This window comes from Mesoplodon mirus (genome assembly GCF_964341445.2).
Source record: "Mesoplodon mirus genome assembly, chromosome: 8".
NCBI classification, from domain to species: domain Eukaryota; kingdom Metazoa; phylum Chordata; class Mammalia; order Artiodactyla; family Ziphiidae; genus Mesoplodon; species Mesoplodon mirus.
Window position 1 is genome coordinate 99,996,730 of NC_138984.1, and position 24,643 is coordinate 100,021,372.

Sequence of the window (24,643 nt, forward strand, 5' to 3'; positions counted from 1 at the left end):
CCAGAGAGGGCCCGGCAGGGGCCAGGTGACACTGTGGACCCCTTCCCACCACTTTTAGGCCTCCCCCGACCCCTATTCCCTCTCCCTGTAAGCAGCAGGAGTCTCTTCCAGCTTTTAGATGCTCCAGAAGTGTCCAGAGCTGCAGCATGGGCTGGCCAGGAGCCGACTTCCCGGGGTCTGGGGCTGGGCGTCCACCCCAGGCCATGCCCTGCACTGCTCGTTTCCGCTCTCCTCCTTTGGCACATTGCTGTGATTTTGGGTTCTTTTTAAAAAAAGAAGTGGGTAACTCTGACTGGCAGCTCAGCTTTCCCTTACTGTTGAACTGTGTTTCTCCTGGGAAAGCGGGCCCTGGGGGAGGAAAGGGACAGGTGGGTGTGAGCAACCTCCGCAGCAGGCCCCGACGGTGAGCTGGCACTGGCTGTGGTTTCTGGGGGCCAGGGCCCTCTTTTGTGGGTGGGTGTGGGGAGTCTCTGCTACCCCTCCGTGTCCACACTGCCTGAGCTCTTCTCAGGGAGGGACGTGGGTCAGACCCTGAAGGCCTCCTTAGCAAGATAGACTCCAGGGCTGATGCTCTGCTGCGACCCTGGGAAGTCAGAGACGGAGGGGCCTTTTGCGCTCACTTGGTCCTTACCTCCCGCCTTTCAGGGTAGAGCTGGGACCCTGGGTGGTGACCTGCCCAGACCTCTGGCGGCCCCTGCATTGTCCCCTGTGGTCTCCGGGCTGGGAGGGGGAGGCCCCAGCTCCTGTCCGCTGTGTGCTGATTTCCTGCGTCTGCTGGGCCGGGAGGGCCAGTGCCTCCCCCTCAGGCCCCTCCCTGCCCACCTTATTTCTCTACCCGGCCCCAGCCCAAGACCAGTGGCGCAGGGTTAGCAGGAGGGAGCCTGGGGAAGCCCCTCTTGCCCGCTGACAGTCAGCGCCTCTGCCAGGGGCGGGGCCGCCACTGGACTCCCACTCTGGGCCCCTCTCGTTTCCCTCACCCTGGTCTTCGCCCTTGCCCTGACTATGCTCCCTTCCAGCCCCTCCCAGCCCCCTCGCAGCCTGCCCCCAGCCCCTGCTCTAGTGGAAAGCAGTGGCACTGGCCCTGCCCCTGGGCTGGGAGCAGGACCCCCCTCTTCTGCTCTGGGGCCCTGTACCAGTGAGTCCCCAGCCTTTGATTCTGCATCTGCAAAGTAGGGTGTCCTCACAGGTAGTGGCAACTTGGAATCAGGCCAGGGCTGAGTTAGGGGAGCCCTTAGGACAGCTCCCAGGCAGCTGAGGGCCTGGGAGGGACCACAGGGTGGGGATGGGGAGAGGTGGGGGGAGGGGGGAGGGAGCCGGCCCTCCCCTGTGCTGTGTCTTGGGCAGGGCGTGTGTCTGCACTTGGCAGGACGGGGTGGAGCTATTTAAAGTGGACTCTGGGCATCAACTCCTTTGACTGACAAAAATAACAACAATAAGCAAAATAAAAGCACTAACATGTTGGGAAAAAAATACCACACGTCTTATGTCCTTTAGGTTCTCTTTATAGTTCCAGGTTCACAGATGTGGCCATGGAGGATTCCGAGTGGTAAAATGAATGAATAGCCTGGTTGCACATTTAGGCCAAACAGACATAGGCAAAGGGCTGAGGGCATTCAGAGGAATAAGTGAAGCCTTGTGCCTGGGGTGGGGGTCAGGGAAGGCTGCCTGGAGGAGGTGATATGAAGGGCCGGCTTGGCCTGGCGTCAATAGGGAAGTGGTTCCCTGATGAATATCGTGGAGGTGGCCCTGGTCCTGCCCTGGTCAGACCTTTGCTTGGCCCAGGCAGGTGGGTGGAGGGGAGACCTTCACCTCCCCTGTCCTGGCTCTGGCTCTGTGCTCTGCTGAGTTGGGGGCTGGGCTCATGCCTTGCTGCTTTTCCACACAGGCTGTTCCCCCAGGGAGCCCAGCAAGCAGCTGATGAGGGGCTGGTGGGAGGTGGCTGGGCTGGAGATTCCACCCCTCTGCTGATGGCCGGCGTCGTGGCGCCTGGGGCTGAGAATAGCACCCACACTCGCATGGAGGGGACAGGTGGGCCGGCGGTGGCTGGGGGTGGGTGGTGCTGACGTCTCTGAACAGGTGGCCTGGAGGGCCGGGCGCAGGGCGGGGCTGGGCGCAGGGCGGGGCTGGGCGCGTCCTCCGCTGGCCCCACCCAGCACGGATGCAAGTGGCCGGCGGGTGACCTTGTGGCTGGGAGCCCTCCCTGACCCCTCTGTAGAGTGGGCGGCATCCTGGGCTCAGCGCTGGGATGTCAGATAGCAAGGCCCATCAGGGCTGCCTGTGGGTCGTCAGAGGCCAGTACTCTGAGCCGCTGTTTGGGCTCCAGGGGGCCTTTACCAGTTTACCCTTTTACCAGGGGTCAGGGTAATGGTGGTGGGGCTGGCAGGGCCCCTGCAGAGCCAGGGGGAGGAGGCTGCTGAGGGGGGTGGGACCAGGAGCCGGAGGTGGGCTGGCTGCCCTGCAATGCTGTGTGTAAGCCCGAGTGAGTCATGGCAAGCAGGTGCTTGGGGCGCCAGGCACCAGGCACAGGAAAGGGATGTGTGGGCCGGGGGGTGGGGGTGGAAGGGAACGAGGTGGGAGCGGCTGCTAGAGCTTTCTGGCTTGGGTGGGAGGAATCCCAGGTCAACCTAGGGGTAAAGGGACAGGGGGAAGCCAGCCCCTGCTCTGTGCTGGACCCTCTTAGCTACACAGCCCCCCTTCATCCTTATACCCCCTTGAGGTCTTGGCTGGTTTGGCTGATGGGGCTCAGGCCTCAGAAAGGTGAGCCCTGGCCCCCTGGCCTCCCCGCATCGGAAGCGGTCCAGAGCCGGAAGTGCCCCTCCTGCCCTTCCCTTCCCTTCTCTCAGCTGCTGTCCAGACCAGACACGGAGCTGGTCACCACCCTGAGCTGTTGGCCAGGGGTGGGAGCCACTGAGGGGGCAGGTGGGTGGGGAGGGAGAGCAACAGGAACCCAATGATGGGGCCTGTCCTGGCTGCACCAGGGGTCCTGGCTGTCCCTCCCTGCCTTCCCGACACCTCTGGGGACCTCAGACTCACTGTGACCCCCAGGTGTCCCCACCTCGGGTGATTCAGGCTCCTTCCCTCTTGTTGCTCAAACCTTGTTGCGTCCCCCTCAGTTTTCTCCCTGTCACCCCATCCTTGAGCACTTCTCGCCATTTCCTGTCTTGGCCCTGAACTATCATTGCCTCTCACCTGGGTCACTGTAGTCACCCAGGTGGGCTCCCTGCTCCAACCTGCTCTGCAGTCTGTTCCCACACAGCAGCCTGGGGGGTTTAAAACTGTGGGTCAGATCACAGCTCTCCAGAGCCTCCTACTCCCCGCTGGAGTTTCAAAGCCCTGTGGCCTGGCCCTGGCTGCCAAGGCAGTTTGTGCAGTGGTTGGAGGGTCTAGCCTCTGGAGCCAGGCTCGGGGTTTGGATCCTAACCACCCTGCGGGCTGGCTGTGTGACCCTGGGGAGTTTTTAAGGCAGTGCCTCAGTTTCCATGTCTGCAAAGTGGGGATAATAATAGTACTTCCTTTCATGTGAAGGGCTCGGCACCTGTGTTGCAGGGCATCTTCCTCCTACGCTGCCCTCTTGCCCTCTTTCACACTCTGGCCTGCTCTTCCCACCCCAGGGCCTTTGCACTTGCTGTGCCCTCTGCCTGGTGTGGTCTCGCTCCTTCATCAGGTCACAGAGGTCACGTCCCTGAACACCGCCCTCTCTGTGCCCTGCTGTGTGTTTGTTCAGAGACTTACATCGCCACTGGACATGCCTCCCCCTTGGAGCACCGGCCCTTCCAGGGCGGGGGGCCTTGCTCTGTGCCCTGGAGAACACAGCCTTCCAGGCTGGGGGAGGGCATCCCAGATGAGCCAAGCCTCAGCTCCAGTCCCAGCCCATACAACCCAGGGGCCAAATCCCCAAGTCCAGGGGCGGTGACTCCTCCATTGCATCCGAGCTGTGAGGGCCAAAATCACATGGGGGTCCCTGAGGAGGGAGCAGTTTGGGTCCACCCCGAGAAGTTGGTGAAAAGTCCCTTTCTTCCACTGGAGGGTGGGCTGGGTGGGGTGAGGGCTAGAGGGGGAGGTCTGGAGAGTTGGGTGATGCTTGATTGTGGAAGGGAGTGGCCTTCCCCTCTGGGTGGTCCTGGCCCTTCCAGAAGCTCTCCTACCCACATGGAGGCCTGTTTCTGGTTCTGGTTCCGTGGACATCCAGGAATGGGCTCAGACTGGCGGGTGGTTCCTGAGGGGAGGGAGCCAGTCATGACCAAGCCTGGGCCCCCTCCTGTGCCCCCTTGGGGCTCCAGGGCACCCCATGTGGGCTGACCCCCTCCCAATTCCTCCCATATGGAAAGGGGCTCCTTTAGAGCCATTTTGTTTGGGAACCAATGGCCAGGTTCAGATTCTAGCTCCTGTTTACTTAGTCCTGAGACCAGGGGCATTAGGCCTCAAGTTTTTGTGTTTTTTTTTTTTTCTTTCTACAACATATTTTTATTAATTTCCTGCCTGATAGTTATCTATAATACCTTTTTTTTTTTTTGGCCACGCCGCGTGGCATGAGGGATCTTAGCTCCCCGACCAGGGATGGAACCCAGGGCCCCTGCAGTGGAAGTGTGGAGCCCTAACCACTGGACCGCCAGGGAAGTCCCAGGCCTCAAGTTTCCTCATCTGAATACCTCCCTCTCATGGGATTTAGCGAATGCTTGTAAGGCTCTCGGGACGCCTTTGGATTAGCGGCTGCGTCTGATCTGTGCCAGCCTCCGCCCCGCACCCCCCAACCCCTTCCCCATCCCAACTTCGGCCCCTGATGCTCTGTTCTGGGCTGTTCCAGCCTCCTCCACCCACCGCAGCCCACCCTAGCCTCCTCTGGGGTCTGGGTGGCCCTGCTCTGGCTTCTGGCCACTGGCTTATCTGCTGAACAGGCTGGAATTTCAGGCTTCCTGGGAGGGGAGGGGAGAAAGGAGAGGAGGGCAGGGTTTCTTGGCTGGAATCATCTGGAAACTCCTTACCTGGGAGTAAGTCAGTAAGTAAGCTGGTTTCGGCCAGACTGTCGTATTTCAAGGCGCTGTTGTGGGTCTGACATACATGGCGGCCAAGTGTTTGTGTACCAGTTAAGGACGTAAAAAAAGAAAACCAAACATCACTTTTCACTCTCGCCAGTATTTCTAAAGGAAAGGAAGAATCACTAAAAGAGGAAGGAGATAATTTTAGAGTGACAGTTTCCCAAGAGAGGCCCGTTGGCTTCCTTAGTCGGTCAGCCGTTCTTACCAGGGCCCACAGAAAAGGATGAGTCTCCGTGGACTGGTGTCAGGGGATAGCGACTTCCAGAACATGAGGACTTGTGAAGAAAAATAGATCACCAAGTGGGGTGAGGCCCTGGCGCTTCAGGGAGGCTTGGGAGGGGAACCTGGAAATGTTTTTCAGTTTTGTATTTCATTGCAAACATGTTTGCAAACTTTGCATTCTAATACACAATCTGTGCCGCTTATGTCACAAAAGTGGTTTCTTTACCAGTTAAATCTTTGGAACGCAGCAAGGTGGAGCAGGCATCTTTTGTAGTAAACAGACACGCTTCCTGTTACCCCCAGGCGGCTCTGTATCCCTGGATCACAAGTTGAGGGATTTCCCTGGCGGTCCAGTGGTTAGGACTCCGAGCTTTCACTGCCCTGAGGGCCCGGGTTCAGTCACTGGTTGGGGAACTAAGATCCTGCAAGCCCAGTGGTGTGGCCGAAAGAAAAAAAAAAAAAAGAATCACAAGTTGGGTTTGGGTTTTGAAATCCGTCAGGTTTGGGGTCCTGGCTCTGCCACTCAGTAGCTGAGTGACCTCTCTGAGCCGGTTTCTTCATCTGTAACATGGGACCAACAGTCACACCTTGGGATGTCCTGGTGATATGAGCCCACTTGTAAGGCAGTGTCAGGGGTGGTGGGCCCCCCTCAAGGTGCGTCCTTGGCCAGGGCTCCCTGGGGTCATGCCTTGCACTATGATCTTTGTGGAGCTTTGAAAGAGGGGCACATGCAGTCCCTGGGGAGCTTGGCTGGGCGGGTGCGTGGCTGAGAGATGACATCCGATGGTGAGGGGTACCCCCCCGCCGGGCTGTGAGCTGAGCTCACAGACTCCCCCTGAAAGGAAGGCGGGTGGCAGCCTCTCCTGTCACCTCCTCCAGCCAGCCTGGGGAGACGGAGGTGCCGAGCAAGGATGGGGGCACAGAGGAACCAGGGAAGGGGGCTGTCTCTTGGGGGCAGCCCTGCGTGTGTGCTGGGCCGAGGAGAGGGAGCTGGAGTTGGGATCCCCTCTCCTGCCTGAGACCCGCCGGCCCAGAGGTGGCCCTTCCCGGGCCTGGAGCCTGGCTTGCCCCCCTGGGAGACTGTTGCTTTCCCTTTCTCTGGTTTTCTCCCCAGCTCCCTTCTGCATTCCGGATTCTTCTTCCACACCGTCTCCTGGCCTCCGCGCTGCTTCTTGCCTGGCTCTGTGGCCTCTGTGTGGCTCCTGCCACCTTCGTACTGTGTCCAGAGGCGACTGAAGGGCCGGGGCAGGAGCCGTGTCCGGGAGCGTGTGTGGGGCTGTGTGCAGACACGTGGGCGAGCACCAGCACGCGGACACGCGAGTGTGCACACGGGCCTGCGTTGGGGGGCATTCTTGCCTGCTGCGGTTGGAATGCTGTTCCTGGCTCTTGCCCAAGGCCGGCGTTTTAACATTTATCTTTCTTAAAAAGTCATCGCCCTTTGGGGAAGTCGTCAGGCTGAGCCTGATGTGTGGCCAGCCTGGCACCCCAGGAGGGCTGAGGAGTGCTGTTGGAGGGCCCCTTGCCATGCCTTCTGGAAGCCCTGTGCTCTGGACCGGCTTTCCGGGCCCTGGGCTCTGCTTCCAGGCAGGAGCCTGAGCCTCTCCCCACCACTGCCGGCCACAGCCGGGCCAGGGAGGCCAGACCCCTCATTCTAGCCGCTCTCTGCCTGGTGCCCACCCAACGCCAGGGTGCAGCGGCCACTCTGGGGCTGTAGCCGTGTCACACTGGCCAGCAGATCGCCAGCCTTGGGCGTGAGCACTGTGGTTCTGGAGGCAGAGGTGCCTGATGCGTCTGCGTGAGTGAGTTCACAGGCCCTCGGCGGGAGAGGCAGCCCCGGTGTAGTCACCAGCCAGCCGGGGGCAGGGGCCGCAGCCCAGGAGCGGCAGCCGGGGAAAAGGACCCAGGAGTCAGGAGCCCTCGGTCCAGTCCTGGCCGGCCCACAGTCTCCTTGATACCGGCCGGGGTTCTTGGCCTTCCGCAAGCAATAGAAACTGACTAGGGGCCAGACCAGAAATTCAGGCAAGGCTTTACGGGGCCCCCCCTCTGCAGCTGGTGGGAGCGAGAACACACAACAGGTTCCCTTGCTCGTTTGCTTCCTGAGGGGGGGCGAGCTTGTTCCTTATATGGGGTGAGGGTAGGGGTGTGTCCAGGGGATGGGCCGGAGGGGTGGCTGAGGTGCTTTGCCCACCCGCTTGGTGGTGCTGTGTGCTGGGGGCATGTGCAGTACCCTGCTTTTGCTCCCGACCCCCTGCTTTTGCTCCGGGCTCTTCAAAAGTGGCAGCTGGGTGTTTTGGTCTCTTTTGTCCATAATTTTGCCCCAACTGTGCATGCACGCGGTTATTTTTAGTCCCATATAGTTTCTTTATATTTTGTTGCTCGCGGAGAGGTGTGTCCAGGTGCAAGCACTGCAGCAAAGGGTCCCAGGTCCCAGGCTGTCTCATTCTCATTCATGAAATGGGGGTGCCAAGGCCCACTGGAAGAAGAGGCCCAAGGGGTCCAGACGGCTGCACAGTGCCAAGAAGGGTTCGGCCAGGCCAGCAGGGCATCCCTGAGCTAGGGTCGACTGTCGGAGGAGCCCATCGCCTCTTCATCCCCAGGGCTGTCACCAGGTGGTGTGGCCTCGGCCTCGGCAGGGACGGACCCAGTGGGCAGCTGCAGGGCCTCGAGTCTAGCTCACTTTCCACAGCAGATGAGATCTGGGCCACACTTGCTCAGCCACGGGGTCCTGGCTTTGCTCCTTCTTTGCCCTGTGGCCAAATTCCTTCCTTTTCTCATCTCTAAAGTGGCGGTGAGAATACATAGCTCTAGGCCTGGCATAAAGATGAAAGGAAAGACCTAGTAACTGGACACCCAGGAGCAGTGAGCACACCTCTCCCCTGAAGGGAACCTGGGCTTCTTGGAGGAATGGCTGATTCTAGGGCCGGGGCAGGGACCTGCTGAGCCTGGAGCATCTCGTAGCGTCAGGAAGCAAGGAGGTGCTCAAAGGCTAGTGGAGGCGTGTCCACAGGCTCCCACTGGCCGAATTTGGGACAGTTTGAGCATCAGAAAGAATAATGATGGTAATAGACTATAGCACATTGAATGCAAAACGGAGGCAAGAGTCCATAACAACATCCCCATAAAGGCAAGACCAGGGGAAGGACTTCTTTATAGCCTTCCAGGTAATATAGAGGAGGTGATAGAAGCCCACGATAACAGTTGGTTCAGGCAAAGACGAGAGGCACAGAGCTTCTCAGACTTTAGTGCACACAGAGAGCTAGGGGACTTGTTAAAATGCATCGTCGAATCCAGCAGGTCTGGGGTGGAGCCTGAAATTCTGTATTTCTGCCAGGCTCCCAGAGGGCTGTGATGTCGCTGGTCCGTGGACCCCACTTTGAGTAGTAAAGTATTAAATGGATATAAAGACATCGGGTAAAAAGTTATTGGCCGTGGACAGTCACACAGTGGCGATGTATCGCCTTTCTAGATAATTATCTAGAGGCAAGTCATCTCTACAGCAGAGGTCTGGCAAACACTGCCCGACCAAGTGGTCAAGCTCAGCACCGGAAGCAGGGGGCATCCTGAGGTGATGCTGTTGAAGGCCACATTACCTTTGTAGTATGCATGCCAAAACAGTGTTTAACCTGGACTTAATCATGAGGAAATGAGCAGATGAATCTGGAGTGTAGGGCATGCTCCATGAGAATGGTTTGTACTCTTAAAAAATGTGTGGCACAGGGAACCATACTCAGTATTTTGTAATAACCTATAAGGGAAAATGATCTGAAAAAGAATAGATATATATGTATAACTGAATCACTTTGCTGTACACCTGAAACTAATACAACATTGTAAATCAACTGTACTGCAATAAAAAACATGTCAATATCATGAAAGAGAAACAAATATGTACAGTGAATAGGTATGTGGGGGAATATTTTAGACTAAAGGAGACAGGAGACATGACAATAAAAAGCAAAGTGTGTACTAAGTGAAGTAAGTCAGAAAGAGGTACCACTTATATGTGGAATCTAAATATGACACAAATGAACATATCTACGAAACAGAAACAGACTCACAGACATAGAGAACAGACTTGTGGTTGCCAGGGTGGAGAGGGGGAGGGATGGATTTGGAGTTTGGGATTAGCAGATGCAAACTATTATATAAAGGAGGGATAAACAAGGTCCTACTATGTAGTACAGGGAACTATATTCAATAGCCTGTGATAAACCATAATGGAAAAGAATATGAAAAAGTATACATGTGTATAACTGAATCACTTTGCTGTACAGCAGAAATTAACGCAACATTGTAAATCAACTATACTTCAATTAAAAAAAAATGTGTGAACTATGAACTGTGTTTGGATCCCAGATCAAAAAACAAATAACCCAGACCTAAGGGAAATTTGGGGGACAACTAGGCATGTTTGTATATGGACGTATATTGGGTAATAGTAATAAGTAAAGAGTAAACATCGGGGGTGCCATGGTACCGTGGGGATTTAGAACATTCTTATCCTTGGAAATGTGCCGACGTCGTTAGGGGAGCAGGACTCGGGGTACAGGGTCGTGATGTTTGCAGCCTACTTCCCAGCGGTTGGGCTAAGATACAAACAAACGAACGAAACTGTTTCAGTAGAGAGAAAGAGAGAAAAATTGTGGCCTGTGGTAGCAATTGGTGAGTTGGGGGAAGTGCAGATAGCAGTCTGTTGTACTCTTCTGTCAACTTGTTTTGCCATTTATGGGGGTTATATTTCTTTTTTTTTTTTTTTCGGTATGCGGGCCTCTCACTGTTGTGGCCTCTCCCGTTGAGGAGCACAGGCTCCAGACGCGCAGGCTCAGCGGCCATGGCTCACGGGCCCAGCCGCTCTGCAGCATGTGGGATCTTCCCAGACCGGGGCACGAACCGGTGTCCCCTGCATCGGCAGGCGGACTCTCAACCACTGCGCCACCAGGGAAGCCCTATGGGGGTTATATTTCAAACTAGAAGTCAGGAGGGGGCCTATGCAGTGTGGCTGTGCCTGGTGGGCTGGGGCTTACCTCTCCCCGCTCCCTCCTTGCTCTGCTGAGGCCCTGCCCACCTGGCTCCTAGGTTACTAGAGGGCTGGGAGGAGTGTGGGGACAGGCGTCCATCACAGGGGGCCAGGGGGGCCCGGGCAGCATCTGGGCTCGAGGACCATGAAGCCGGCCCATCCCGCTGTTTGGCACAGAGGATGGAGCAGGCGGGCAGGAGTCAGGGGGTCACCCCAGGGTGTCAGGGAATGAGCCAGAGACGCTGAGGCCGTGGAAAGTTGGGGCACAATATCCTGGGAGGGGGCAGCTCCAGCCACCAGGTGGCCTTTGGCCCAGTTCTGATGGCCACGTCTTCATTTTTGCCTCTTGACATGCCTCCATCCTAATGGGTCCCTGCTGTGTGGCCCCTGGGAAAGCCTGGCCTTCCACCTGCCCATCTGCCTGTCTGTCTGTGTGCCCCTGCGTGCCCGGGAGCCTCTGTGAGGCTGCAAGGACATGCATCCTGTCGCTGTGGTCCCCTGACCGCAGGCCCTGCCCAGAGGAGGAAGTGCAGTGGTGACGCCCAGCCGCCTGGGCGCAGCTCATTCCGTGACCAACCTCAACCGAGGCCGTGGCCGTGGCGGTGCCAGAGGAGATGATGAGGAAGGTGAAGGCCGGCGGGGGTCTCAGCGGCTGGGTGGTGGGTGCCCGGGGGAGCTGAACGCCCCTGTGTGTGTGTGAGCGTGAGGGCTCCGGGTGCTGGGGGAGGCGGGAGGAGGTCTCCATCTCTGCTGGTCTCTAGAAGGGCTTTTCTAGCCTGGTCCAGAGCCTAGGGACCAGGGCTTCTGTCCTGGGCCCCTGGGCTGGGCTTTTCTCGCCAGCCCTATGCTACATGTTCAGATGTGGGCGTGTGTCCCACACCTATAGGGGGCGGGGCACGCTCTGGGAGGAGGGAGGGGTCCAAGCGGGGCCCCTGGGGTCAGCCGAGGGGTGAGTGCCTGCACGCTTGCTCCCCTGCACCGTGTTGGCTGGGCTGGGGTGGCTTGGAGGGGGCCAGGTCTGCTGGGTGCCCCTCCTCCAGTCTGGAGCTTGGGAGCAGCCCTGTGCTCACTCCTGGCTGTGTGTCCTGACGTGCCTGCCATCTGTCCCGTGGAGCCAAGGACACTTACCTGTGAGGAGGGGGCCCGTGGTGTCTGTAAAGTGCTGTGCTCGGTGGGCAGTGAGCGATAGTTGGTCCCTAGTTCGAACGAGACTGGCCCCGGGGGCCCTTTCTGTTCTTCTGGGTTTGGTGGCTGGGTGTGTGGCACAGCTGGCCTGTCCCCTGGGGCCACTGGCCATCCAGGAGGAGAGGAGGGGGCCTGGCAAGATGGCCCGGACGAGGCCTCTGGGCCGTGAGAGAGGCTGGGGAAGGGGCACACGCCTCCCCTGCAGCACCCCGGCCACAGGAAGCAGTCGCTGAGCCCTGGCACTTAGAGGCACTCAGCCGTGTCCTATGAGCCTCCTGCCCCACCCAGGGAGGGGCCGCTGGCCCTGGGTCACAGCCCAGCCCGGACAGACTGACCCATGGGCGCTGTCGGGGAGGTTCGTTCTGCCACCAGCTCCCCTCTTTCTGTCCTGCCCGGGGCTGGTCCTTCCGAGGCTCTCCACACCCTCTGCTATCCAGCTGCACTGAGTATGTGCTGAGAGTCGACGGGGTGGCACCCATAAGGCTTCCTGGACTGCTGGGCTTGGGCTGAGCAACTGCGACCTTGGTGTCGTCCGTCGCATCGTCAAAAAGGCTCCCCTTTGTTTATTACAGGGGAGACATTCGTGACGAGCGTGCGCTTAGCGTGACACAGGAGGGTCTGGGGCTCCCCGAGCCACTCGGTAGCCCTGGACAGGGAGCAGCCGCCAGCCCCCTGTGCACCTAGCTTCTGCTCATTCTCCAAACCCGGCTCAGTGGTCCTGTATCCCTGAGCCCCTGGGGCCTGCAACTCCTGACACCCAGAGCTCCCCGCTGCTTGCAGTGGTCGCCTGAGCATAACGTGGCCTGCTAACCGGGTGTGGAACGGATGGAGCATCTCTGTCCCCAGGGCCCATGGCTGGGGCTCCCCTCTCGTTGAGGAGAGGGCTGTGAGCTTGTGTGTGTCCCAGGTGAGGGCTGGACAGAGCCACCCTGGGGCCTCTGTGGGAGTGGGGACAGGTCGGGCATGGCCCAGTGGCTTTTAGGTGGCAGGGTGATCTGGGCACCCCAGAGGCTGGTCAGAAAGGCCTCTTCCCCAGTGTCTAGGGCGTGGCAGGAGCCCCAGCTATGGAGGGTGGCAGACAGGTAGCCATCGGTGCTGTGGAGCTTTACTGCACCAAATTCTGTCCTGGTTCCTGGCCCGGGGCAGGTGGTGCCCAGCTTGTTTTTCCCCCAGTAGCCACACTGGGAGCTCCCCCTGAAGACGAGGACCCAGGCCGTGTGCCCTCTTCCCCTTGTCTCTAAAGTGGGATGGGTACAGTGAGCAATAACCAAGGCCAAGGCCAGCACACACTCACTGGGCGATGCCCTGAGCCTCGACGGTGGCGTGGGTACAGTTACTCCCATGTCAGAGGCAGGCATTGAGGTGTAGCGAGTTAAGCAGTTAGCCTGAGGTCACATGGAGCCGTGCTGGTCACCGCCTCCCACACGGACTTTGCAGGGCTGGGACCCACTGGAGCCAACACACGTTACCCAAGACCAGACCTCAGATTCGTGTGAATGCCAGATCTCACCCTGATCCTAACAGCCACCTTCATGGCGAGCTCTCTGCGTGTCAGGCTGAGGACTTTCCACACACGACCCTCTCATTTTGCATAACAGGAAACTGAGAGATGGGCTCTTTTATTCAAAGTTAACCTCAAAGTTAACAGCTCAGATGAGAACATGTTGTGTGTCGACCCTGTGCCCAGCCCTGTAACGGAGCTGGGGACACAGAGAGGGCAGGCTTGGGCAAGGCCAGAGGCTGACACTCAGGCAGGGAGGAGAGTCGGTACAGGCCCTAAGTGGTACTGAGTTGCGTGGAGGAGGGAAAGGGCAGGGGCAGCTTCACAGAGGAGGTGTCGCCTGAGCAAGGTTTTGGAGGATGAATAGGAGTCTGCTGTGTGCACATGCATGCCCGTGCATTCAAGTACAGAGTGTGTGCACGTGACTTCTGTCTGGCATCTTGGGATGCCATCTGTCTGGACTGGGAGGGTGGGTTTGTGTCAGGCCCAGCCATCAACTGTGTGAAGGCTGTTCTGAAAGTCTTTTAGGGGATCACCCGTACTTGGGTACCTACTATGGGCCAGGTACAGAGATGTTTTACAGACATGAGCCTTAAGGTGGGCGCTAATGTCCTTTTTTAAAAAATTAATTAATTAATTAATTAATTACTTGGTTGCATTGGGTCTTCGTTGCTGCATGTGGTCTTTCTCTAGTTGTGGTGAGCGGGGACTACTCTTCGTTGAGGTGCGCGGGCTTCTCATTGCAGTGGGTTCTCTTGTTGTGGAGCATGGGCTCTAGGCGCGCGGGCTTCAGTAGTTGTGGCTCGCGGGTTTAGTTGCTCAGCAGCATGTGGGATCTTTCCGGACCAGGGCTCGAACCCGTGTCCCCTGCATTGTCAGATGGATTCTTAACAACAGTGCCACCAGGGAAGCCCGCTAATGTCCTTTTTATTTTCCGACAAGGCACTTGAGGTTGAGAGAGACGGTCAGAGTCCCTTTTCTCAGGGTTCTTCTCACCACCTGGCATAGTCTCACCATGGCTGGCCTCTTTCTCGAGGCCTGAAGCTCTCTCTGGTGGCTTCCGCTGGCTGGGGCAAACACACAGCTGTGTTTGATGCCTGGGGCCAGGTGTGCACGTCTGTGTGTACATTGGGGCCTTGGCATTCTCAGGAGCCCTGATAGCCGGGCGGGCACTGGTGACCTCACTGATGGAGGGCATCTCCTCAGGGAGAAGGAGAGGCAGGGGGTGGACAGGCTCACTGCCCAGTCCTCCTGCCTGATGGTTCACTCCAGTGGCCCCTGCTGACTTCTGCAGTTTCTTTCCCACCTGGTGGTCCATTTCTCTCTCTGGAGGTGGTGGGGCTGTGGGGTGGGCGTTGATGGGGTGAGTCACCTACTTGTGCTCAGTGTCGAGTGGGCTGGGCATCCCCACAGCTCCACCCTGTTCCCATGGGGCCAGCCGGATGTGGCTGCCAGGGGAATGGGGAGCCTGTGGATTGAGGGAAGTGCCTGTTTTCTTTCTTTTACTTTCTTCTTTTTTAAAATCTTTTCTTGGCCACGCCGTGCGGCATGTGGGATCTTAGTTCCCTGACCAGGGATCGAACCTGCGCCCCCCCATGCATTGGAAGCGCGGAGTCTTAACCACGGGACTGCCAGGGAAGTCCCAAAGTGCCCATTTTCCTGCTCGTGGTTTTGCTTTTCTCCTCTCAGTCCCGTGTTGGCCCTTGGCACCCAGCTGCACTTCGCCCATGGAGTGTCCTGACTGTTGTAGCACAAAGTTGTTGGCGGGCTGCTCCCCAGTGCACCGCTGCCCCCGCACCCGCCACTCTCACCTTTCCTCTCCATCCTTTGCGACCTGTAGTCATCTTGAGCGACTTGAAATTCCCTGGTAACGGACCTCCTCTTTCTGGTCCTCCTCGACTTTGCTGCAAGCACTCCCCTCCGTCTGAGCTGCCACTTCCCCCGGGAAGTCGTTCTTGATTGCCCGGCCTGGATAGGATCTCCATCCTGGGCTCCCCCAGGCTCGTGTACCTCCCTCTCTCTTGGGACTGGACACATGTCTGAATCATTTGCTGCCCCAGCAGAGATGAACAGGGCTGGGCACAGAGCGGGCGTTTGGCAAGAGATGGCCGAATGCATTCCATGATGAGAGAGAGGGTCTGAGGGCTGACTGGCCTCGCCCTGGCTCCTGGGCAGCTGGGGGAGGGGGAGCGGGGCAGCGCAGGCCATCCTAGGGTCAGTCAGGGGTGAGAAGGGTCCAGCCTGTGTTCTGGGACTGGGCATCCCTCGGTCCAGGACCCTGGCCTGGCATTCCAGCCCCATCTGGTACTCATCCCTGCCAGGGGCCCACCTGTTTGTCTCCTCCACCTGCCACCCTCACCCACTACCACCTGCTTCCTTGTTATTCTTGCTGGGTCTTGGCCGCCGTCTCGGCCGCCCCTCATCTCGGTGTTGTCCTTTCTGCTTGCCTGCCCAGGCCTGTGGAGGGGAGTCTTTGCCTCCCTCTATCCCTGCACACCCCATCTCCTGTCTGCCTCAGTATCCCCTTTCTGTACCCCCATCTCATGTTTTTCTCTGCTGTCTTCCCATTGCCCTCACCCTTCCTTGCTTCTTTATTTTCTCTCTCTCTCTCTGCCCATAGAAAACTCTGGGATTGGAGGGACAGGAGCTGGGAGAGGGGAGTCTGGGAGAACCTGGTGGGCCAGTCCTTCTGGCCAGGGCTTCCTCTCAGGCTCCTGGCCCGGCTCCCTCTTCTTCTAGATCTTTCCCCCCTCTCCCGGCCTTGGGTGTCTCTCTCTCTCTCTCTCTCTCTCTGCCTTTACCCACCCGTCTCCCCATCTGTGTCCTCAATGTCCTCTCTGCTGACACAGCTGAGGAGAGACAGCTGTGACTCACAGAGGGGAGAGTCTGCCTCTGGGATTCGGGGAATAGAGTGTGTGGCTGTGAGCCCACGTGTGTGGGCCCTTGTGCGCCTGTGTGTGTGAATGCACGTGTGCCAGTGTGAGTGCCAGGGGTGGGAGGGAGTCTAGATATGGGCTAGAATGGGTCACAACTGAAACTCTGGTCAGATTGGGAGCCGACTCCCAGGGACCGCAAGAGCCTGACGCCCAGCCAGCCCTCCCTGCTCTCCTGGTCCTGGGGCGGTCACTTCCCTGCCCCTCCCTCTGGTATTTATGAGCCTTGGGCCCAGGAAAAGGGAGTCCTGTGGGGAGGTGGGGCTGCCCTTACTGGCCCCCTCATGTTCAGCTGCCAGGGTGGGGGTGGAGCACCCAGGGGTACAGTGTAAGGTCAGCTGGGAGGGGCGCCCGACCCCTCATACTCCTGTTTCGGTTACTACAGCAAGTCTGTCCTAAGTTCCTCCTCTGGACTGCTGGGTGAGCCTTGTGTAGAGGATGAGGAGGGTCTCAGTCCTGCCCTTGGGGGTCACAGCAGCCACAAGCCCTCTGATGGTCCCGGTGCCCTGGGCTGGGTGCTATTGGCCATGGGCCTCCCAGACCCGACCCTGGCTGGGGTGGGGAGGGGTCTGCGGTATTGGTGACAGGGCCCTCTTGGTTTGGCTACTTCCCTTCTCAGAGTAACACACTTTCTTTCTCCCTCTGCCTTGGCAGGTCCTCCAGAAACTGGGGAAGGCGGATGAGACAAAGGATGAGCAGTTTGAACAGTGTGTCCAGAATTTCAACAAGCAGCTGGTGAGTGTGGGTGGCCCTTGGCCTTAGGGAGCTTGTGAAAATGGAACTGTGGCTGCCAGGTGGAAAATGTCAAGAGCTGAGTTTGTGGGCTAGGGGAACTTGAGAAGAGGATCAGTGTGGGCTGGCGAGGTCATGGAAGACTTCTTGGAAGAGGGAGCACCGGCACTGGGTGTGGACCGTCGGGGAGAGGAAGGGGGGGCAGGGGTATACCTTAGGTCCTTGGTAACACTTAAGGTTGGGGTGGGAGCTGGCATTAGATTGTGTCCAGGCTCTGGGAAACCTTGACTGTCAAGGCACGTGGGATCTCTAGAAGCTTCTTGTGAGGAGAGTGGTATCTGCAGGGTTTAATGCGGGAGCAGGGCTGACTGGCTTTGATTTGGGCACCTCAATCTAAGTGTCGACTGTGCCTGGCTGAGTGGCAAGCTCCAGGCCTGGCCATTTGTAGATGGCTTGCGGGTGCCTGTAACAACCCTGTAAGGCAGCTGGTGTCACTGTGCCCCTTTCACAGATGAAGCAGTTGAGGCACAGAGAAGTTGGGTGATTTGCCCAAGGCCATCCAGCTTTGGGAGTGGATTCAGACCCATACTTGTCTGATTCCAAAAACTGCAAGGGACTTGAAGGGCATCCTTAGCAATTCCTTTTACAGGCCAGGGGCCAGTGACAGGAGAGCCTTAATTATGTTGGCAGCCTGGGGGCAGTGGTTAGATCCAAGGGAGGACTTCCTGACCAAAGGGCTCTAAATACCCTGACTGGGTTGTACCTGAGACCTTCCCCGCTCAGGTCTGCTAAGTCTAGAATGAGCTACTTTGGTGGCTGTGTCTGAGTGTAGTAGAAGAGGGGAATGAAATGACCCTGGCAAGTGTCCCCTCATTGGGCAGGGCCAAGGAGGCAGGGAGAGAGAGCTGGGCCATGGCTCTGTGGCTTCTGCAGACCAGCCCCAGTGAGTGACAGATGGGGATAGGGGCCAGAGGAGGCCACAGGAATGGGCATGGCTGTGGGGAGTGAGGTCAGGGTCTCAGCTCTGCTAGGAAAGGGGCCAGGTGGGCCTAGACGGGGGCTGGGAGGGCCCAGGCCTCTTCCTGCTCCTTGTCTACACCTGACGCCTCAGACAGCACGGAAGGTACCCACCAAAGCCTCTGCGGCTGGAATGGAACCTCTGGTGGAAGGGGCCTCCTTTGGAAAACTCTGACAGCCCACTGGCCAGGGGCTGGGAGCAGCTGGGAGAGGGCCGAAGAGCATGCTGGGAGAGGGCAGGGGTGCATGCTGGGAGAGGGCAGGGGAGCAGTTGGGAGAGGGCAAGGGAGCAGCTGGGAGAGGGTAGGGGTGCAGCTGGGAGAGGGCCAAAGAGCATGCTGGGAGAGGGCCGGGAGCATGCTGGGAGAGGGCAGGGGAGCAGCTGGGAGAGGGCCGAAGAGCATGCTGGGAGAGGGCAGGGGTGCATGCTGGGAGAGGGCAGGGGAGCAGCTGGGAGAGGGCAAGGGAGCAGCTGGGAGAGGGCAGGGGTGCAGCTGGGAGAGGGCCAAAGAGCATGCTGGGAGAGGGCCGGGAGCATGCTGGGAGAGGGCAGGGGAGCAGCTGGGAGAGGGCAGGGGTGCAGCTGGGAGAGGGCAAGGGAGCAGCTGGGAGAGGGTTGGGGAGCCTGCTCGGAGAGGGCAGGGGTGCATGCTGGGAGAAGGAAGGGGAACAGCTGGGAGAGGGCCGGGGAGCCTGCTGGGAGAGGGCTGGGGTGCCAGCTGGGAAAGGGCCCAGGACCAAGTCTACCCTCACCTGCCAGAGAAGCTGAACTGAGGGGTTCCCCAGAGCAGGGTTGGGAGCCCCCATGGCTGCTTGTCCCCCAGGCCAGGAATGTTTCAAGGCCCAGAACAGAGACATCTACTGGCTGTGTGGCTCTGTGTGAGCCCTTGCCCCTTGGGCCTCAGATTTCTCACTTGCAAAATAGAGGTTTGAACAAGAAGTCTGAAGTCCCCTCTGGGTCCCTGGCTCTGGGCAGGGAGTCACTCACTGATCTTTGCCCAGAGGGGCTGGGGAGTGAGGCCAGGGCTAAAGATAGCCAGAGCTGGTGGTTCCCTGGCTGTGGACACGGGCGGTCATTTGAGCTGGTGCTCCGCCCTCAGGCTGGGTGGGGCGGTCGGCTTCTCAGGGGCCGAGGGTGCAAGCAGGGTGGGCAAATTTAAGGTCTCGTTTGAGGCTTGGGGTAACCCTCCCTTAGGAGTTAGGGCAGCTGGGCGGTTCTGGATTTGATTGGTGTGTGGAGATGACTAGGACCTGGGGGTGGGGTTCAGGATTTACAAAGGTGTGCGGGTCACTCTTCTCAGGGGAGTGAATTCAGGGAGCTGCAGGGCTTGGCGGGGCGGGGGGGCGGTGCCTGGGAAAGGCCAGGTGAAGCTTGAGCACAGGGAGCCCTGTTCTTCACCTGGGACCACCAGGCCTAGCGGGCCAGCCCTAGCTGAGTTCAGGATGGCAGGGAGTTTGGGCTTCAAGGAGGTGCATCTCCCACCCCTTCCTATGGGTGTCGGTCACCTTGCTGTCACCTGCTCTCGCAGGGACCCCGTTTACATCGCTCCTCTGGGCCCACTCAGTGTTAGTTGCGGCATCCCTGCCCCCGCGCCCCGTCCCTGCACTGTGAAACCCTGGAGGGCCCACTCACACTCCCGCCCACCTGAGTGCTTCAAATCCAGCTCAGGCCCTCCCGGAAGCCATCCTGGGTCCTCCAGGTGGCCCAAGCTCTTCCTCCTAGGAGCCACCTGGACTTTGCACCCCAGGGCTCATCGTTGCTGTTTATCTGTCACTGAAGTGGGGCAGGTCTGATTCCTTCTCATCCCCCAGGATCCACCCAGGTCTCTGCTCCAAGGGGGCATCGCTGGCTATCTGTCGTTTGAAGCTCCTCTGGCACTGACTGCAGAGGGGCAAGAGTCAGCTGGAGCCAGAGAGGTCCATGCAGGGGAGGACTTCCCTGCCCCCTGGATTCCCTGGGAAGATGGGGGCTGACATCAGGGAGGCAGGGGTAGCCTTTGGAGGGGGGTTTGGGGGGACATGGGCTGCCTGCTGGCCGCCCCATGGAGCCGCACCTGCCGTTGGTCCCAGGCTGTGGTGCCCTTCCAAGACTCCCAAGTCCGGAGCCAGGAGAGCAGGCTGAGGGGCAGTGGCTCCAGGACTTTATCCTCCCCCAGCTGCTCTGCAAGGCGTTTGTTAGAGCCCAGGAGCCTCCAGAGAGCTGTTTCTCAGGGCCAGTGTGGAGGGGAGGTGGCTTGGGCGCCCGCCTGAGGAGGCAGCTGGCTGGGGGCCCCGGGGTGGGGGGCGTCGACCCTGGGACCAGCTGCAGTTGGCACAGGGCGGGCCTTGCACATCTGTACCCAGCGTGCCTGCTCACAGCGTGGCCTTGTTTGGGAAGCACAAGGGGCCCTGGTACGGCCTGAAGCCTGGGCAAGCGTGGCAACCCCCCTCCCCCCCACCACGGGCGACCCCTTTCTCAGGGTGCATTGGAGACAGACTCTGGGGGACTCTGGGGAGGGGAGCGAGGTGATGGAGGCTAAGCTGGGTCTGGAAGATCCTGTGACATCAGATGAACACGGTAACATCACATCACAAACATACTTAAGTCTTCATCTCTACCACCAAAGCACTGAGTTGTGAAGACTGGGAAGGCTACATCAAGGCTGCATCAGGAATGGGGTGGCCCCTCCCTCGTTCCCCAGTCCCATGGGGTCCACAAGCGGTCCCTGAGGGAATTCCAGAGAGGTTTGAGTGCTTGTGGATTGGCCTTTCGTCTCGTACTTTAATCTTTAATTAGCACACCTCAAACTTGGATGTTCCTAAGAATTATATGTGGCCAGGGCTTTATACTCCAAAACTCCATGGAAGGAGTTTTGGAGAGGGTTTCCTTCTTTTACATGTGATGTGCTGAAACCCTCCTTGCACAGTGTCTCTGCTGTCCCACGGAGGCATTCGTCATAACGAATAGGCAACTCCCTGTTCCGGCCCCTTCGTGACCCATTCGGCAAACGGGGGCCTGAGTGGCCAGGTATTGGGGGTTCTCGCCGGCTCTCCCAGTGCCTGTGTGACCCTGGACAAGTCATGCAACCTCTCTGTTTCCTCTTCATTAGGTGGAAACAGTGGTGTTGAGAGCTGGTGTGTGGAAAGTGCCGGCCCCAGTGAGGAGCTGCTGCCCGGAGCTCTGAGGACACCAGGGCAGGAGGAAAGGGCTCTGGCTGTAAAGAGAGGGGCCTGTTTGCAGGGGGACAGGAGAGGTTTGAGGGTGCTGGGGGTGAGCCTGTGCAGGGGGGCTGGGTCCCTGCCTACCCTCGGCTGGAGCCTTGACCTGCAGGGGTGGACCACCACCTTCTGTCTCCTGCGGGAGCTCCAGGCTGGCCGGGTGGAGCTCTGTAGGGGCTCAGGTCTCCTGGGACTGTGGCTTCATGCTGTCGTCTTTCTAACCCTCCACCAGGGGGAGGGACTTCAAAACAAGGTGTCCCTGAGGCGAAGGCTGGTGTCAGGGTAGGGAGAGCCCAGGAGGTCAGCCTCACGCGCTGCCGTTCACGGCCCTCCAGAGGCCCCGGTCTCCTGTGTCCCCCGAGGTCCCCCATCATTGTCCTCAGTATACAGCCCACTTCCTGAGGCTGGCCTTCACGACCTCGGGCCTGGCCCAGCTCACTTAAGCCATTTCCCTGAAGGCCTGTGATGTGCCAGGCGCCCCTGCAGGCACTCCACGCACATTTGCTTGTGGTCTCCCAGGCTGGGGTCCTTCGACCCAGTGGACAGGCAAGGAGACCGAGGCTCAGAGAGGCTACCTGTCTAGTAAGGGACAGAGCTGGGTCTTCACGTCCCCGTAAGCCCCCATGTGTGCTTTCTCCCGCTTTCCACATGGCTTCTGGAAACTTCAGCATCTCCCTGGCGGTGGTCTCAGACTTTCCCCGCTGGCCCCAGCCTGCTCACCCCTCCTCGCGCCTGGAGCTCAGCTTTCCTGCTCCTGTCTTCTGTGGTGCTGATGGCCAGAGGGAGTTGAGGCTGTGCCTGTGGTTCCACCCTCTCTGCTGGCCCTGCCTGCTGTTCCAGGAAGGCCCGGGAGCTGCCCTCCCAGCTCAGGGTGCTTCACTCCCTGGCCCATTCTCCCTCTTCACCCTTTCCTCCTACATCTTCCCTCTCAGCTGGGCCAGTGTCCCGAGAGGCCTGGACATGACCCCCATACTTCTCTGCGCTCCTTCCAAAGGCCTCCACTTCCGGACCTCCCCTCTCCCCATCAGAACCCTCCTGACCCTGGTGGGATGCAGTGGGAGTCCGCTGGCCTCAGGCACCAACCACCTAAGCTTTCAGGACAAGGTGCTGGGTGGTTCCTGTACCCCCGGTCGTGTTCCTGGGCTTGTTGGTCGCCTGGTTCATGGTTACCCGAGGGCAGGCCTGCCACACGCTGGTCCTATCCTACACCTGGGCTGTGCGTGTGTGTGTCCTTCGGCTGTGCTCCAGTGTCTCGTCCAGGGTGGAGAGGTCTCTGTCTTCTTGCCTTCCTTACAGGGCTGAGAATAGTTTCTGAGAGAGAAAGTACTGACACCCTTGGGTGAATATTCCTTCGGGCACAGGGCTCCTGAGAGGGAGCTCAGTGTGTCAGTGGCCAGAGAGGCAATAGCTGCCATGCTCCGGCGCGGGGCGTTTTCCTGTCTGGTATCCTGTAGGCCCCCAGTGCCTTGCCGTGGACAGCCCATCCGTGGCAGGTGTCCGAGGTACAGGAGGCAGACGGCAAGTGTGGGCTGTGCGCCAGGCCCTCACCTTCTTCTCGTCTGCCTCTTTGCAGACTGAGGGCACCCGGCTGCAGAAGGATCTCCGGACCTACCTGGCCTCGGTCAAAGGTAAGGGGCAGACCTGGCCTGGATGGGCGGGCTTCCTGGGACGCAGAGAGGGGGCGCTCCCCGTGTGGAGCTGATGGGCGCAGAGCTGGGAACGGGCATCAGGGCCGTCAGGGATGTCCACCTGCCTCCTGGGACTTCAGGGGTGGGGCAAGGGCAACCCCCTCTACCCCCGCCATCAGGGGTCCCCACGGCCCTAGCTGCAGCATGGCCCTTCTGCCCTACAGCCATGCACGAGGCCTCCAAGAAGCTGAACGAGTGTCTGCAGGAGGTGTACGAGCCTGACTGGCCTGGCAGGGACGAAGCGAACAAGATTGCTGAGGTGAGTGCGGGACAGATGGCCTTGGCCCTTCCCCGGGGGCCCTTCTGACCTCAGCTGGCCACCCGTCGCACCCTGCTGTGCCCTCTGGGACCAGCCCTTCTGGTCCTCACGTGCTGTGCTCACGTCTCCCGCAGAATAATGACCTGCTCTGGGTGGATTACCACCAGAAGCTGGTGGACCAGGCGCTGCTGACCATGGACACGTACCTGGGCCAGTTCCCTGACATCAAGGTGAGAGGCGCTTGGTCTGTCCACGCTGCTGCGGCCTGGCAGCCTGTGTCGGGGAGCTGGAGAGGGAGAGAGGGACGGGGGTGCCGGGGCGGGGGAGTGGGCAGCCCCTGGTTGAAGGCAGGCCTCCCCCCCTCGCCTGGCAATTCATCCTCCAGGGCTGCTCCCTCTGAGACCAGCCTGCCAGCCCCCAGACCTGGGCCTTTCTGAGCTGGAAGCCCTGTACCTTTGGGTCTCCAGACTATGGAAAGAGACCTCATGGGGCCTCATGTAAGTGTGTGGCCGTGTCCCTGTGGAGTGCCTGTAGGGTTGATGGGTGTAGTAAGGGGCTGGAAGGCCTGGGTACGTGTGCCCTGTGTCAGGCTCTGTGTGCTCGGAAGGGAAGGTGTGTATAGTTGTGCGTGTCGCCTCTTACCTGGGTGTGTTTGCGTGACTTCGCGTGTTCAAAAAGCCAGCTGCCTTTGCTGGGCCCGGTGAGTTAGGACCCGTCCGTGTGCCAGGATCTCTGCCGAGGTGACTGGGACCCCAGGTGCTCCAGACACGCAAGCAGAGTTGTCTGGAGCTCGGGTGGTGACTGTAGAGCTGGACCGGATCCCCTGGGCGGTTGGGTGTGGGGGTCCCGCTCCACGCTGGCCCCCTCGGCCACCCAGTGCAGAGGCCTCAGGCTCCCAAAGGTGCCTTACGGGGAGAGTAGGGGGGAGGCAGGTGGTGGTGGCCCAGGGGGGCCTCTTTAAGGAGCTGAGGGCCAAGGGAGGAGGCTCATTGGACACGGCTGGCAGGAATTGACAAAAATGGCTCACTGTAGCGAGGACCTCCATATAAGAAAGGACCGCAGAGGGCGCGGACTGCCTCGAAGGGTGAGCTCTTTGCCGCCAGAAATGTCCGACGGACGGTCTCAGGCACGTCTTAGACAGACTTGAGCCTGGAGTCGGCTGCCCTGAGCCCTCCGGGTGCATCTAGGTCACCGTGCCCGTGACCCAGTTTCCCCGGGTTGGCATCTCAGCGCGGGCGCCAGGCCCTGTTCAGCCCCCTCCTCCCTCTCTGTCCCCCAGTCACGCATCGCCAAGCGCGGGCGGAAGCTGGTGGACTACGACAGTGCCCGGCACCATTACGAGTCCCTTCAAACCGCCAAGAAGAAGGATGAAGCCAAAATTGCCAAGGTAAGGCCAGGGGTGTTGGGTCTGCCGGGGAGTCTTCAGGGAGTGGCAAGCAGCAGGGCCGCAGGGGTCCCAAGCCCCACCCCGGGGAGCCTTCCTCCTGTGCTGTGTTCACCGCACCCTTTGCAGGCTTGTCTGTCACTGCGCCCTGGCCTGCGGGCATCCTCAACCCCCTTGCCAGATGGCCTCATGGTTGGGGACTCGTCCTAGTCGGGCCGAAGAGCTGGGGTGGGAACGGCGCTGGGCCCAGGGCCTGAGTGAGAAGCTCTTGTGGGCCCCTGGGTGAGGCCCCCCTCCTGGCCCATCCCCTGGCCCCTCCGCCTGCTCTGAGGCTGCTTTCCAGGATGAGAACAGGCCTGGCTTGGGTTTCACTGGCCCGGCCCCTCTCGGCCTGGCGTGCTCTGGCTGGATTCCTTCACCGGATCCCAAGCGACCCTGCCACAGCTGGAACAAGCCGGGCGGGGGTGGGGC

The 24,643-nt window shown here is 59.5% G+C and overlaps 1 protein-coding gene across 5 annotated transcripts in view; it reads left to right on the top strand.

The window, feature by feature from the left end:
* BIN1 (bridging integrator 1) overlaps positions 1-24,643 on the top strand; it is a 56,947-nt gene that overhangs the window by 12,937 nt on the left and 19,367 nt on the right. For all 5 annotated transcript variants that reach the window (XM_082631118.1, XM_082631114.1, XM_082631115.1 and 2 more), the window contains exons 2-6: positions 16,549-16,629; positions 22,415-22,469; positions 22,694-22,788; positions 22,923-23,018; positions 24,068-24,175. In XM_082631118.1, the coding sequence (XP_082487244.1) occupies positions 16,549-16,629; positions 22,415-22,469; positions 22,694-22,788; positions 22,923-23,018; positions 24,068-24,175 (435 nt within the window). The remainder of the gene's footprint in view (positions 1-16,548; positions 16,630-22,414; positions 22,470-22,693; positions 22,789-22,922; positions 23,019-24,067; positions 24,176-24,643) is intronic.